The following is a 17,173-nucleotide window of genomic DNA, read 5'->3' as shown; positions in this document are numbered from 1 at the left end:
ATCTATATTATTATTAATAATAAAAATGTGACAAAGTATAACATAAAATTAATACATTCCCCATCCCATTTACAACTCTTTTATTTTTTATATTTAATAGACTTAATTATTTAATATTTCAATTTATCGTTTTTTTTTCAATTAGTATTACCAGTGTTTTTGTTACACCTTATTTTAGAGAGAAATTAGAAAATAAAAATATTAACAAAATAAACGCAGTTATTCCGTGTCTATATAACTGTTTTTTTTAATTGAATTAATTATCTGAACTTATATTTAATATAATTATATAATATGTACCGTACCGTACCGTAACAGCCTGTGAATGTCCCACAGCTGGGCTGAAGGCCTCCTCTCCTCTTTTTGAGGAGAAGGTTTGGAGCTTATTCCACCACGCTGCTCCAATGCGGGTTGGTAGAATTCACATGTGGCAGAACTTCAGTGAAATTAGGCACATGCAGGTTTCCTCACGATGTTTTCCTTCACCGTAAAGCACGAGATGAATTATAATCACAAATTAAGCACATGAAAATTCAGTGGTGCTTGCCCGGGTTTGAACCCACGATCATCGGTTAAGATTCACGCGTTCTTACCACTGGGTCATCTCGGCTTATATAATATGTAATCATATATATTAATAATATTCCTTAAAATAAAAGTAATTCCAGCCTTCATTTTGTTTTAAAGCTTTTTAACTTCGATGCTGAAATTTCTTAAATAATATATATATTTCTTATAAAACAACTTATCAATTATAACCATATCGATTAATAGTAACAAATTCTACAAAAACGCTTAAAAGTATACTTTCTTAAATAATTAAGTATGTTTTTAAATAGGCTTAGGCGAATGTCACGAGAGGTGCGGGAGAGTTCCATTGTTCGCCGTCGCTTTCCTCCTCCTCAGACTCATCGGGAAAATGCACCTGGTTGTTAAATAAATTAAATAAATATATAAAATACAAAACTTAAAATATAAAACACAATTCGAAAATCAAATTTGAAAAACTTTTGACACTGGTAGAATTTGTAATACCATATCATGTCTAGCTTGAACGCAAGTTTTTTAATCTATAAAAAAAAAATAAAGTAATATTAGTCTTGATATAAATAAGTATATTTTTTAATTTACCCATGGAGTAACTAGGCGTTTACCACCAGATTTCAAGGAAGCAGCTTGATTGGCTTGCCATGCCTGCAAACAAAACATAGTAACATTAAAAAAAAAAAACTATTTAAAACGAGACAATGCCTTCTATTTAAAAACAATGAAAAATTATGAGCTGTTATTGTCATGCAAATTCCGATGCATATCCACACACATGATTACCACGTGTGACACTTCATTAACACGGGAAGTAAATTGTTCCATATAAAATTGATCACATGTTGGATTCGATCAATCCATCAATCAACGTCGTTAATTTACAGCAGCATTAAATTTTTAATTTTAATAAATATCTTTAAATGAATATGAATTTTGTTATTAATTAATTATGACAATTCTAATTTTTACAAATCATAGCTCTGTTACACCTCGTTAAAAAATAGTAAGTGTAGTCGTAAGGGGATGCTTGAATTTTGTTCTTATCTGTGGCAAAATTAATCTTTATTTTAAATGTAATAAAAAAACCAGACACACATTTATAATATAAAAAACAAATTGTGATTATTTTTGACACGATCTTGTGAAGGAATACTTTGGCTGTTATATTAAATAATAATGAAAAAAAGTATATAATAGAAGGAAGCAGCAAACTTTTAAATAGGAAATGAAAAAAAAAACAGCTAATATAAATTGTATTTGTCTTCGAAATGTTAGTTTCAATGGGTTTGTCGTTCTTTTTCTTTAATCTAACGACTCTCAAAAGTATTTATGTACATGTCTAAGTATTTCTATCTATCTATATATCACAACTTTCACAAATTTTAAAGGGTTATTTATGAAAAGAGGCTACTTTTATTGTTATATTTTTCAAAGTACAATGTTGTTTAATTCATAACCAAGTTTAAATCTTAAGTCACTTGTGCACCCTCCCTATTGGTGCAACACCTTATTGTTGTGCTCCGGCTAGAAGTTAAATGAGCCAATGTAACTACAGACACAAGGGACATAGCATCTTAATTCAACAAGTAAGGAATGGTTAATCTTTCTTACGGCGTTGTTATATAGACCACTTACCATCAGGTGGCCAAAGAAAGGAAAAAGTTGGAGATAATTATCTCGAAACAATAGTTACCTGATACGCGTCATTGAACGCGTGAGCCAATGCCAACGCGAGCGCGCGAGCCTGCCGCCGCCGGGCGCACACGAAGACGTGCACGACGTGCGTGTCGTCGCCGCCGACGCTCTTGCCTTCGACCACTGCGAAGACACGCGCGTTCGCCGCGTCCGCAGAGCAATATGAGATCCTGAAATTATTTATTGAACGTATAAAATTTAATAAACTGTTCAAATTTTTTTAGACTTTATAATAGTAACACATACTAATATACAATAACTATAGCGTCAGGCACTGATGGTCAATTGTAGGTTTTAAAGACATTTTTATTTTCATTTCCCAAAAAAATTAATGTTTCACTGAATATTAGGAAAAATATATAATAAATAAACTCATTTGACTAATCATACATTATTTATTTATTGAAAAACTTTTTTGACTAACTCATTATGTAGTTGAACAAAAGGCGGACTTAATTCCTGAAGGCATTCTCTGCCAGTCAACCTTTAGGCTAAGCAGAAATCCGTGAAGGCGGTAATCAGTAATCAAAAATATACATACATACAAATATAACATCAATAAAATAAATACAAAGCTATATTTATATATAATATATATATAGTATAAACATATGAATAAAAGTGTATTATAGATGTCATAAGATGACAAGAACTAGGAACTTTCTGACAAAATATGCTCACGGAGACGAGTCTTGTAAGTAAATTTAGAGGTAGCTTTTCTAATATGTTCAGTTACTTTGTTCCATAACCGGACAGCTTGAATGGAGCATTAGTGCTAAAGATCCGAATAAGCAGCATGAATATGGTTCTTTTATCTTATCTTAGATATATTTATAAATATTTCATCTTTTCTTTCTTTCTGTGCTTCTTAAGTTTATCGTTGTCGATTCAATTCTAAAGAGAATGATTTTCATCACGTATTTTCTTTTAGTATAAAGTACAAATTCTAGCGCTCTAAAATTTAAGACAAATGATTTTTTCACCTAACATTTATCGTCGTTGAGATATCGAACGGGTAAGTTTTGTAATGTATATACTTTACTTTACTTTAATACTTTATTGTACATCACACCACAAAGAGACCAACACCACAAATACAAAACATGTATATTGCCTAAATAAATGTACAATTATGGCGACCTTATCGCTACACAGCGATCTCTTCCAGGTAACCGAGTGTAAGTAATTACAGATAGGATATGGGGTAGGTGGTGGTATGAATAAAATAATATTAACATTTAATTAAAACAATACCAATTATTAAATGTAAATATAAAATACACATATTATACATACATATATAATATAAAACAATTTATATATATAATGACTGGACTACGCTCAATGCCTTTAATACCTTACAGCATGCCCTTTAAGCCCTTTGCTTTCTTATAATCAATTTTTAATATTTCCGAAATTACGTTCTCAAACTGCAAATCGCTATTAACGAATAACTAGCTAGGTGCTGATAAGAGAAAAGATTAAAAATTAACTATTTTTAAGCTAGTTCTCATCCGTGGCTTCGCCCGCGTAGTGGGGTAGATTCAGTGATTTAGCTGTGAAAGCGTAAAATACAAACAGACAAAGTTATTTACTCAGTCTAAATATATATCCGTCCTTTTTTTAATACAGCTTATAAATACGGCTCCTGATCAGCAGCAAGAATAAATAATTTCTGACTGTTTATTATTATTATTAAAAACAAAACTGTAAGTTTATTATTATGCAAATGTTTAGCTTACTAAAGTCAACTTTGCAGTGTTAGTAATTTTAACAGAAAATAAACTGCACCGACTCCAAAGACATAGCTTAAGTAATAAACAGGGTATATATAATTATTCCTGACAAACATAATATACTTAATTATACTTTACTTCAAGTTAATTTATTGACACATTTTTTTATCGCAAGTACAATGTTCTCACGACGAGACTGGCAGGTCATGAGATAAAAGTGTCAATGAGTTTTCTTCTGTTACATAAATATTAATCAAAATACAAATGCACATTCATGTTAATTAATAAAAATAGTATTATATTGATTGTTAGTCATATTTAAAACAAGTACCCATCATAAACCGAACGCCTAGAAGGTTCACTTATAGTCGAACTCCTGTCAACATTGATTTTTGTATTCTATCCAAATTTGATTTTTTTTTTCCTTTTTCTTTTTTTTTATAGTGTAGGTAGGCGGATGAGCATATGGGCCACCTGATGGTAGTTGGTCACCCATGCCCATAGACATTAGCATTGTAAGAAATGTTAACCATCGCTTACATCGCCAACACGCCACCAACCTTGGGAACTAAGATGTTATGTCCCTTGTGCCTGTAATTACATTGACTCACTCACCCTTCAAACCGGAACACAACAATACTAAGTACTGCTGTTGACGGGAGAATATCTGATGAGTGGGTGGTAACTACCCAGACGAGCTTGCCACCAGCAGGTAATTTAATGCAAACTTTAACAACGAAGTTTAACATTGATGTGAATACGTGCCATCCGTTTAGTAATATTATATATTATAATAAATTAAAAATTATTATTATTATATATACATTTAAACGGAACTTGCAACCTGCAGTAACTTGTCCGCTTGGGTAACCTAACCACCAAGTATCCGACCGACCTTTGATTTTATATATACATCATACCTATAAATTGAGACACTGAGCACGTTTTCTTGTGAATCTGCGTCGGTCACTAAAATGCCCTTGGAGCTGATGTCCAGGTTCACTCTCTGAAGTTTTTTATTTACGGCTGAAATAAAAATAAAAACATTAAAAAAAACCGTATCTCCCACTGATCTTTTTTCGATCGCTTCGCTTTGTCATCCCGTCGGCTTTTAAAAATCTTCCTAATGTCTTAGAAATTGGCGGCCATGACCAGAACTCGGTGAGGAACACATTATTTGAGTTAGGTTATAGTTAAATAAGTAAATTAATATATTATATATATAACATAACATATAAGTTTTTTTTAATACAAGTTATAATGCCTCCTTTTAATAATATTAATGTTATTATTTTCTAATTAGGCGAAACCTGGAAATATAACAAGAATGGACATATACATTTTCAAACCTCTAAAATAAATAGTTGTTAAACTTATAAATTCTAAGTTTATGTAAGTATGTTTATTCCAGCGATGATGAAAACTGTGATAATTGACATCTACAAAGGATCACCGACGTGACGCACAATGAAAAAGATAATTCAATATGTATCGTTTTAATTATAATAACAAATACTCAGACCAATATAATATTAATGTATGTTTCGACATTTTACATTACAAATGGTAAATTTCCGTTCAAATGAAAAATCAATCACAGTATTTTTCAAAACGCAATTTGACATACTACACCTAAAAAGTATATGTATTGTTTAAAATTTCACTGTAAATAATTAGAGTACGTATAAAAATATATTATATCTAATAATTAATAGAAACTCACTGGTGGTAGGGCTTTGTGCAAGCTCGTCTGGGTAGGTACCACCCACTCATCAGATATTCTACCGCAAAACAGCAATACTTGATATTGTTGTGTTCCGGTTTGAAGGGTGAGTGAGCCAGTGTAATTACAGGCACAAGGGACATAAAATCTTAGTTCCCAAGGTTGGTGGCGCATTAGCTATAAGCGATGGTTGACATTTCTTACAATGCCAATGTCTAAGGGCGTTTGGTGACCACTTACCATTAGGTGGCCCATATGCTCGTCCACCTTCCTATTCTATAAAAAAAAAAAGAAAAAAAAACAAAAGTGTTGTTTTAAAGCTACTTACTTTTAGCCGTGTGTAGGGCTGATCTTACGGCGAGAGCTGTAGCCGGTGCCGAAGCAGCCCGCTCCACAGGTGCCATACCCGCGTAACGGACTTCGGAATTGCCTCTCCCGTCACGAGCTTCCCTCCACCAGCCCTCTCCCTCGCACTCCGCCAAGGCCCATTCCTCGCATAATTCTGTAAAATACCGTAAACAACCGAATTAAAAAGTTTCATACACTGGGTTAAATACCTATAGACCTTATTCCACCAAGCATTATGAAATAATTGAATGAATAGCAGATTTGTAAAAATAAAACCAACCAATAATTCTTTTGACATACCTACAAAAAAAATGCCTAACCTGACTGCTTGTTTTTAGCATTAAAATTATATCAAATAAATAAATTATAGTCATAATACTTTGCAAACCTATTAAAAAGAAAAGTATTAGTCAATTAGACAAAATTATAAAAAACATAATACCTAGACATAAAGTAGAAAGTATATAATATCATAGTGAACGACCGCGATAAAGCTAATCGTACCATGATTTCCTTGCTGGGCGTAATAACATCATTATTAGCTATAAATTACCATTTAAATGAAACGTAATTGTGTGATCAGCCATTCTGTATTTTTTTTATTAAACAATAAAAACAAACTACACCTACATACTTATACTATAAATACACAATATATAAATTTTATTATTAACATTGAACATTTTAATTTTATTAATTATAGTCTTAGAACAACAAAGTCACTACCCTGTGTTATTGCCAAAAATGATGACATAGTGGGCGGAATTATTTTTCGGCCGGAGAAGATTGCGATTAAACCTATAAATGCGGCATTCTGCCATTTCACATGGTCATGATATTTCGTACTTAAGTTCCCAGCTCACTTATAGATTAACAATATCAAGAATAGAGACCATATAAAATATTTAGGACGAATTCCCGAAATTTGTTTATTTTGTATCATTATTATGAAAACTAGTCAAAGGAGAATATATATCCAGAATTTCTTGTTATTATATCTGTAAAATCAATCAAATATAGTCCTGCATCAAAAATATTATATATTCAAAAGCGGGGTTAATGACCCCCCTCTTTGGATTTGACTAAGAATAATCGAAATAAACCTATTTTTTAATATTTCTTTTGGAATATGTTATCTGGGATATAAGATTTAGTTGTAGGAAAACTTAGATTTCCACTTATCCATTAAATTTGTTCTATCGAAGTGTCTTATCTTTGTTATAAATCTAATATTGCAAATTATGGAATTATTGAAATTGGTATTATAAAACACAGCCGGAAGCTGACCAGGTATTAGTTAGAAAATAATTTGCCTTCGTAACTGAATAATAATTTATTGCAAACCCAACATAAATACAGGTTTAGCGTAAACTATGTCTAATATTTTGTAACGGGGTATGTATAAAATGATTAAAGTGAGGTTTTTTCATTTAATATCATTAAGGTAAAGCAAACAACCAATTACTATAAAGTTTTTCGTTGTAACCACTAAGAATTAGCTTTGTCTAAATATCTCTGTGTCGTAGCTGGTAGGTTGAAGGTTTGTACGCTTGAAAATTAGAATTATAAAAGGCCAAGCTTGGTGTATTATTCATTAAAATTCAAATGATGATTAAAATCAACAATTATGTACAACAAAATTATTACGTATTTGTTAATATATCTCCTACCATATACATACGTAATGATAAAATATAAACCGCGAGTTGTAAGAGTCTCTTGACTAAAAGATAAAACGATGTCACCTTTTTAACCCCCGACGCAAAACGAGGGTGTTATAAGTTTGACGTGTGTGTTTGTATCTCTGTTTGTCTGTCTACATTGAATCGTAGCTCTCAAACGGTTAACCGATTTTCATTTAGTTGCTTTGGTTTGAAAGATTTCTTAGTCGAGTGTTTAAGCGTATGTTTGAAGAAAATTGTTTCAGCCGTGGGGGCTGGAAGAGGAAATGAATAAACGATAGTAAGCGAATATATCCGAGTGTGATCAAATGAAAGGATTTCATTTGTGTATACAAAATTGGCTGTTTAAAGGGGGGATAGGGTTTAGTTATGGGGAAGGGGATGAATTGTCGGTCAAAGTTTTTTTTAAATTTTTAATTTAAGTTTTATATTATATATCATTTATTCCTAAAAGTCCAAGATATAAAATTAAGTACATATTACAAGTACATATTACAATGTGTACTTTAAAATATTTGAAAATATAGAACTGAACTTGAAACTGTTTGAGCAAAAACCGGGTGCAATGTAATAACTATCAATTTAAAACATAAAATATATTCAATATTCCCTGTTTGTAAGACAAACGTTATGTCGTCATAAAACCGAAAAACAACTCCGTCTCCCAAAATATTTTTGTGATATCAGAACTTGTATTTAGGTTAATATTTTTAGTACATAATGTCGTCTTATTTTATCTTCATAATATTAAAAAAAACTACGTAGGTATATGGTTGTAACGATTTTTGTAAATCATTAAAGGATCATCTTGTCTAATAAACAACTTAATAACGAATACTAAAAATAACTTTCTTCAAATACCATTTTCACAAAATTTCCATTTAAAATGTTCCGGGGTTGCTCTGAAAATATAATAAAATGTAATTGATGGTGATATGGTAAATGGAATTGATTTTTGTAAAGTTGTTTCTTTTAAATACAAAAAAAAGTCCATCTAGGGTTTTTTTTATCCTGGGACATTTTTCACACACGGCCATCTGATCTCAAATTAAGCTTGTACAGAGCTTGTACTATGGAAACCAGACAACTGATATACTACATATACTATTTTTCTTTTGTAAATACATACTTATACAGATAATTACACCCAGGCTCAGGATAAACAGACGTGTTCATGCACACAAATATCTGTCCTGGGTGGGAATCGAACCCACAACCTTCGGCGTGAAAGGCAAGCATCCACCAACCACGCCAACCGGCTCGTCAACCGCGTTTAACGTTGGCAAATAAATAATGTTTTTGATTATAATAATATTTATCATCACTATCTAGGCCAGACGGGTGATAACGGAAATAGGCCATAGGTCAGTATATTAGGCGCAATAACACTATCGAAAGACCATAATAGCCATTCGTAATCTAATCTTCGTTTATTAAGCTTTGTATATAAATACACACGTGGTTCCTTTAAACTGAGAGTTTCATATTATCAACTATTTATAAACATATTCTAATACTAGCGGATCCGGTAGGCGTCTTCCTTTTATTCAGACATATTTTTTTATTTGGTGACAACGCCACTTACCGAGTATAATTGCCAAGCCATCCAGGAACCCATTGAAATATACACATAAAATTTCATCCAAATCGGTCGGCCGTTAAGGAGTTAGATGACAAACACACATTACAGACAAACAGAAGAATTATAAACATATATTAAGACAAAGCTGAAGCGCTTGATAAGGATAACGTGGTAATCTCAGGATCTGTCACATCGATTTAATAAAATATATTTTTTCGTTAGATAGCTCAATTATTGAGAGGTACCATATACATATACTGTATTGATCATGAAACGACCCACGGGTAGAGCATTAGCGTATAATGCGAACTAGCTATTTTTCTTGTCTAGTATTCTTATTCAGTCCATGGACATACTATTAAGTTTTTGTAGTCTTCGGACAATCGAACCATCAGTAAACGGTATTTTGAATGTAGCCCAATGCTAAATAATTATATTAACAGTATATAAATATGTCATAAAGTTACATGCATTACATAAACTTAAGAAATATTTTGTATAATATGAACATATTACATATTAAATTTCAAAATCATAAAGATAATTTACAACTAAATTAAGGTGGAAAAAAACTTTTGTCTTACTTACAGCCCGATTACGATATTAATACAAATTGCATATTCATGCGCCTAAAATCAGATATGACACCATTGTCATACCGTAATCTCACAACTACTTGGAATTTATGTGAATAGTGTCACATCTTTTATAATTGAGTTCCGAAACATTAATACAAATAATCAAAAATCACTAAGACAATTATGTCAGCTCTCATATATAATATGCGGTTCGACGAACTAAGAATAAATAAATGTTAACGGATGAGATGTGAGCAGTTATAATTACGGCGTTCATAAACCCTAGATAAACGACTATTGACTCTAGAAAGTAGGCATGAAGCAGGTTTTTTCTTGTATCGTAGAAAGCTATGGATAAATGTGTCACAGCCTGTATTATTTTTTTCCTCGCGTCTAATGAAGCCGGTGGGCTAACGGTGGACCTCCATGGCTAGATAGGTAGTCTACGTCCAACTAGAGAGAACATTTAAACTAATAACCTACTGATAGCTGACCAGGGTATGACAATATAAGGAAGTTAAGGCTATCGCCTCTTGCAAAGCTAATTTTTATGGCTTAACAACTTAACATTAAGTAGCCCATCAACCTTCCGATAAATAAATGAATACTAAAAGATATTTTTTTAAGTCAAGTATTCAATATACAAAATTTCATATCCATACTGTTGTCCATTCAGGAGTTCTTTCGTCTGGAGACAATACCACATTATAATCAAAACTATGCCAACATATTTAATTTTAAATCCGTAGGATAAAAGGAAATGCAAGCAAGTGCAGTGCAACTTGCAACATTTGTCGTAAACAAATTAGCACACAACAACAAACATTGCCAATTAAATAAAAGCTTGTAATAAAAAAGCGCGACGTCGTACATGTGACAGTAATAAAATTCTGAACGGAAATATTTTTGACTGCTGAAAAACTAGCTGCTGTAGGTAGAAGGGTGGTACGCGTCCGTTAAACGTCACATCCGCGTTAAACGTTACTGCTTCGCCCACTCAGATCGCAGCGGGATATTACATAACCTTACTTAAAAGTTTTTCAAATCGGACTATAAGATCCTGAAAATTTTGTTCATAATTTCTTAAATCGAATTATATTGACACCGAAAAAATAAACAATTTTTTGTTGTTTTCTTTAGATACAAAAACGGTCAGTATGTACAAAGTGATATGACTAAAATGTGCAGATAGCTGAAAACAATATTTCAGAGGATAGTGTTATTAAAATAATATTACAATTCAGATTGATATAACAGTTTGTAATAAAAACAAAATACAATATTTTTGTTATTGTTTTATGATGCTTTCAAGTGTTTATATTTGTTTTATATTGCATTGGCTCGTCTAAATTTCAATATTTTGAATTTACTAAATACTCGCGTAATGACCGTTTATAAATTTAATTATATATCGTCTGGTATAAGTCGTCTAACATGGGATATGTTTGACGATTTATTGTACGTAGAAACAACAAAATATTGTTTGTATAAGAAAATATATTACAGAAAATATTTCATAATTTATTTCATATTGCTAGTTTAAAGAAAGGCACCTTCAAATTGATGAAGTATTCTGTAATACATCACGATTATTTCTCTAAGTACCTACTTCACATTTATCGACAGGTAACTATGCTATATGAAGTCACTTCGTGTCTCATTCGTGATGTGTCGAAAGCCGATTTATGGTTATACTACATTGATGGGTTGAATGTTCCATATCACTATCTGATATTTCAAGATTAGTGTTTAGCGTTCTGCGGTTAGTTTTGAGTTATTTCTTACACAAAAGCTTTACAGTTCGCATTCGTGCAAATTGACGTGCATTTAAAAATTTTGTACAAAATTTTATGTAGCGATATGCATGCATTCTTTAAATTTACGATAGTTGTTCTTTTAACGTTTTGTAAATAATATAATATTTTTATAAAATCTTATAAAAATCTTAAAATACAAAATAGCATCCAAATAATTACGTATAACTGATAAATATTTTTAAAGATATAGATAGCCAAGACAGTGCAAAATTTGGATTGGAAAGACTCGATCTTCAACTGCACTCTATTATGCCATTTGATGAAATTATCTCGAGAGCAATAAGAAATATTGTATTTAAACCATTACAAAAAAGAAAAAGGTTACAACGCTTATTTTTGTTTTATTTTTCATACTGTATTAATATTACTACGATCGTTTACGTTTAAAATGTTTACAAACAAAATTGCATGAATGCTATTACGCAATTCGCATATGTTATCAATGTAGGACTCTCTAGCCTTGGAAAGGATGTTGTATTGTCAGATTGAACTGGAATTCTGCGAAAATTCAATTTCGATTCATTCACGATATGAATAATTACGCAGTTATTCGAACGTGTCTACGTTAAAAATAAATTTAAAAAAAAAAACACAATTATTAAATACGTTCTGTTTTTAAGTAGTTTAAACTTCCTCACTACCAAGGTATGCTAAACTGTTTCAAACAAAATATTAAAAATAACTACAAATTTCTAGAATTATATCAACACAAGCGAAATATTCTTGTGAAAATACAATAATTGAACTCTCTGGTCCAAATTAGCAGTACGAACGAGTTTTTGTTCAAAAAGACTTAATTTATTACGATGTTCATCAAAAAACTGCTAAGAGACCGCACATAATATACGGTTAAACGATTTTTTGTTGTTTAACAACTTAGTATGGAAATAATACAGAAATGCCTTACCTGCCTTATATGTATTACATTGAGCATCAAAAATCTACATTTTACTATTATATATAAATTAAACGTATAGTTCCTATACCTACCTTTGACAATTATTATAATAATAAAAAAAAATGTCAAAAACCATGCGTTCTAATAAGATTTAGAAAATATACATTTTTGACATAAAACATAATTACATAAATTAAAAAAAAAGAAAAACATCAAAACCGATATAAAATAGGTAAGCACGTAAAAAGGTTACAATTGTAGTGGATTAAGAGTCTACATAAAACGTTTATATCATAATCCATATAACTATTGTATTACGCGACACACGCAAGAAAAACATGATTTTTTCGACATCTTCAACAATGTCATATTTCAAAAAAATTACACAATACCTTAAATAAATTATACGCCTTCTTCATGAATCACTCCATTGGTGAAAACCGTCTAAAAGTCCGTTTTATAGATTTGAGTTTATCGCGTTCAGATACATAGACAAAACCAACGCGGGGCCTTTGTTTTATAATATGTAGAGTTTTGTACCATTGCAGAGCACAAATTTCTTTCGCTTCTTATTTTCAAATTATTCTAAAGGGTTTTATAGTAATGTCTCTAAAGCTCGATAAAAAAGAAAAAAAAAACGAAAGTATTTTTAAGCTAGCCTAGTTATTTGCATATAATTGTGCATGTACACCCTTTACCGAAGAATACCTTAGCAAATGAATAATAAATCACAGCTTTACATGCATTATCCTTAGATGGAAGCATGGACTAACTTGCTTCCGACGACCACAAAAACTGGCTCTGACTTAGACGTGTTCGTTCTTAAGAAACTCTTTAATAAACCGGAACCAAAAATCTTTGATATTTTAATTTATATACCGGTATATATTTGTTTGAACCCGCTTATTTCAGCATCTACTAGCCCGATATCAAAAAATATTTTTATATACCCCATTTAATGAGAAAGTTCATTAACTTTAAAACATTACGCGACATTATTTAACGTGGACGAAACTGTGCGGAGCAGCTAGCTAGTACACTATTTATTGATCCAAAATATAAGTGGAGTTTTGTCTAAGTTTATTAGAATCCATGCATAGATTTGATAAACGAAACAAAACCTTATTAACGTATGGCAGTTAACTTAACTTTTCAAGTTTATCTTATCGTAATACTTCAAAATAGTTTTACAATTCCTACTAACGTAAATGAACATGCATACCTACCTCTTAATGAGCTTCACTCACTAGAACTTTCGACAGTTTTTTTTATATAAATTAATTTTATCTGTATATGTTACATTCATTAGTAGTAAATATTTTACTATTTGTAACTATTATATATATGATTTGATATATTTTATTAATTATATATTTAAATGAATATACTGACCTATGTTATGTTTTAAATAAAAACAGTCACGGTCTACTCTGACTTCCACGTCAAAGTTATTGTACATAGTTTATTTAATAAAAGAATTATTTATCTTATATACTATATCTAACACGTTGGAGCGAAAAAGTGGCGCAAATTATAAATTGGAGCCGTTTACACAAAAGCCTAAAAAGTAATATTGCAAATAAAATATATTAAAAAATAAAAATCCTCTCTTATTGCCTGTGATGATGACAGGACTGATTTCAGTCCAGAGAATCAGAAGTACAATTTAAGGGGAAAACGACGCTAACAGACGCAATATATACCTAGTATCTAAGTCGTAGTAACAATAAAAGTCTTAAAACAAAGTTACTTCGTTAGGCGGCCCGTTTAGCGTAGTTTAAAATTAATAAAACGTAAGTATCAAAAAGATAATATACTAGTACATATTTTTTATTTATGTTATTATTTTTTTCTAGATATAATGTTTTAATTATCAGTGGTGATACCATCATACCATCTTTAATAAGCTATACTATAAGGCTCATTTGTGTGTTTAAATCAGTCATGTAAACTCGTATTTTATTTTACATATAAAATAATTTTGACTTTATATACCTCTTGCTGTTTCTGAGAATGCGAAAGATTTTTATTTGAAACATATGTTTTTTTATATTCATGTCTTTCTCTTTTAAAGTTCTAATGATATATGTTCCATATCGTTTGCTGATTTACTTTACTCTTGTAGAAAACTAACACGACAAGTTTTTTTTTTCCCTCGAAGCACCCAGTAAGGCGCATGTTACGAGTTCTAATTCCTCAGCAATTAGAGAGAAACTAAGCTCGTGTAGACACAGCTTAAGTTGGAACTATCATAAAAACTCTCATATAAATAAATTATAAAATTCTAAATAAAAAAAATGAAATTTATATAAAGTTTTGCTTATAAATTTATTTGACATAAGCAGAGAAAACTTATTTAAAAAAAATATCATTCTTATGTATTTAGTACTTAATAGTATTTTTTTAATTAAATAATCATAGGCAATAAATATAATTATATAAAAAAAAAATTAAAAAATAAATAAAATGGTTTAATAAAATTATCAAACTTACTTTTGTGTTTCGAATGGTTCCTCCACATTTTTCTTAAAAGCGTCGTCATCTTAATTTGTCTAGATCTCTGTTTAACGAAAATTAAAAAAAAATATGCTAGCGTAGTTCGAATTTTAAAAAAGTATGGAACGCAACTTTTCCCGCGCGTGGTCTGCAGATAACTGCAACTGAGCTGCGACCAACCCTTTGATATGGGCATACGAGATTCAGGACCGCTACAGAAAAGTGTTTAATATAAAAATTATATTACGCGGTATCTTATGCGCAATAAATTTATTTTATCTTAATTTATTGATAAAATAAATATAACCACATAAATTCATATTCTAATGAAGCATTATTGTTTCTAGTACATATATCTCTTACTTTTATATAAGAATTATTGATTTAAATTAAATTTATCCTAGTACATTTTCTATATGTTTATAACAAATGTATTATTGTTGGTTGAAAATATTTAATCTACAAAATTACTATCTAATTACTTATTAGCATTTTGATTATTATTTATAAATAGCAATCTGTCTAATCTTAGTACTAGAAGTGTTGAAACGTAAGGCGCGCAATAATTACTCACCATACACTAGTTTTTGCCCGCGGCTTCCCCTACGTGAGAGGGCGCAGAGGATAAAAGTTTAAGGTACCCTAAGTCTTATAATGATTGGTTCGATAGTTAGACATGAAAGCTTAAAAAACTCACGTTTATAATATTACTAGCTAGGATTAAATAGCCGCAAAGATAATATAAAATAATACAAAGTTGGGAAAAAAAAGTAAGTAAATTTATCAACTCATGACATTCTACATTCGCCAAAAAGGGTATAATCGGAAGAGGGTTGATGAAATGAGTTTTGAAATTTGATAATCTAAAATAACTTTAATAGTTACTGGTTAATTTTTGACATTTGTTAAATTTACTTTGGCTTTATAATTGATCACTTTTATGTTTACTGTCAAAACTGTTTTTACATATATAGGCTTACCGTTTCGTCACTATATTAATGTTGTATTTCTTGTTTAAACCAAACACAAAATATATAGTTGTTTGACAGTAGAATAACCTGCAGTAAGACCTACCTCCGGTTTAGGTATATTTAAATCTGCAAATAGGTACCTACTTAAAATATAATTTATAGTTTCGAACATTTTAAATATAAATACATAAATATTTATTATGTTCTTAATATTGTGTCACAATATTAAGAAAAACAAATCGAGTTCTATTATTTTTGTTCGCAAAACAAAATTGCGTTTATAGTTTAAGCCGCCTTGTTTCGAATACAATTTAAATCATTCGAATTTTGCATTGAAACGGAAATTCAAGTATAAAATTGCAATGTTATTAGCGGTTGCGTTTACGAACTCGAGTCGTGCATTAAATCGTAATTATTTGGTAGCAAAAAAAGTGGTGGGGTCGAGTCAAAACCAGATCTGGGAGCAAAAGCTCCGTTGTTGCATCAGGCGTGATCGCTCGATGAAGCCACTTGCATCAGCCGCCGTTCTCTTAGTTAACTGACACTATATGAAAATAATTTTCATAATCATAATTTAAAAATGAAACTGACAATTTGTATCGTAAAATATTAAAGCTAATCAAACTATATTATAATAATGTATTTAGATTAGCTGTCAATGAGAATAAAAAATTCGCAAACCGATCTATTCACCCATACAGCGCTAAGGGCTGAGGCATCGTACAATACGCCCTGCGTATTTTTTCGATTGTTTTTATATCCTGTTATATTTCTATATTGGTTAAACTTTAATATGTTATTTATTTTGATATGAATTTAACTTGTGAGAATTAAACTAAGCTACAGTTTTCATTTATGTCTTTTTTGTACCAATAAAAATGGTTACAGTGTGTTATCTAATAATAGATATATGCTATTGAGGATTTTTTTGTCACGTATACATGATAAAAGTCAAAACGCTTTTTATGAATAAAGCCCCATAAATTATATATTTATTTACTATTAAAAAAGAAACACAAAAACATTTTTTGCAAAATACAATTAACTATAACAAAAAAAAATACATTGAATTAAATTCAATGGCATCTTAATTAAGTCAAT

General features: G+C 30.5%; 1 protein-coding gene across 1 annotated transcript; it reads right to left on the bottom strand.

The window, feature by feature from the left end:
• Positions 1-84: 84 nt before the first annotated feature.
• LOC126771660 (low density lipoprotein receptor adapter protein 1-A-like) lies at positions 85-15,296 on the bottom strand. Its single transcript, XM_050491665.1, has 6 exons — positions 15,099-15,296; positions 6,029-6,202; positions 4,898-5,003; positions 2,240-2,411; positions 1,132-1,194; positions 85-925 (listed from the first exon to the last, which is right to left on the bottom strand). The coding sequence occupies exons 1-6, from the start codon at positions 15,145-15,147 to the stop codon at positions 842-844; spliced, it is 648 nt and encodes a 215-aa protein (XP_050347622.1). The 5' UTR covers positions 15,148-15,296; the 3' UTR covers positions 85-841.
• Between the last annotated feature and the right edge of the window lie 1,877 nt (positions 15,297-17,173).

This window comes from Nymphalis io, chromosome 11, assembly GCF_905147045.1.
Source record: "Nymphalis io chromosome 11, ilAglIoxx1.1, whole genome shotgun sequence".
Lineage (NCBI taxonomy): Eukaryota > Metazoa > Arthropoda > Insecta > Lepidoptera > Nymphalidae > Nymphalis > Nymphalis io.
The sequence above is the reverse complement of the archived record's forward strand: the minus strand, read 5'-3'. Positions and strand labels throughout refer to the sequence as shown.

What these genes read in the sequence shown, in the direction of transcription:
- LOC126771660 (XM_050491665.1), bottom strand. Translation starts at nt 15,147, where the DNA reads ATGACGACGCTTTTAAGAAAAATGTGGAGGAACCATTCGAAACACAAA. An exon ending in AGCCCTACACACGGCTAAAA is followed by an intron (nt 5,004 to 6,028) that starts GTAAGTAGCTTT and finishes TTTTTATTTCAG; the next exon opens with CCGTAAATAAAAAACTTCAG. An exon ending in CGTTCAATGACGCGTATCAG is followed by an intron (nt 1,195 to 2,239) that starts GTAACTATTGTT and finishes TTTTGTTTGCAG; the next exon opens with GCATGGCAAGCCAATCAAGC.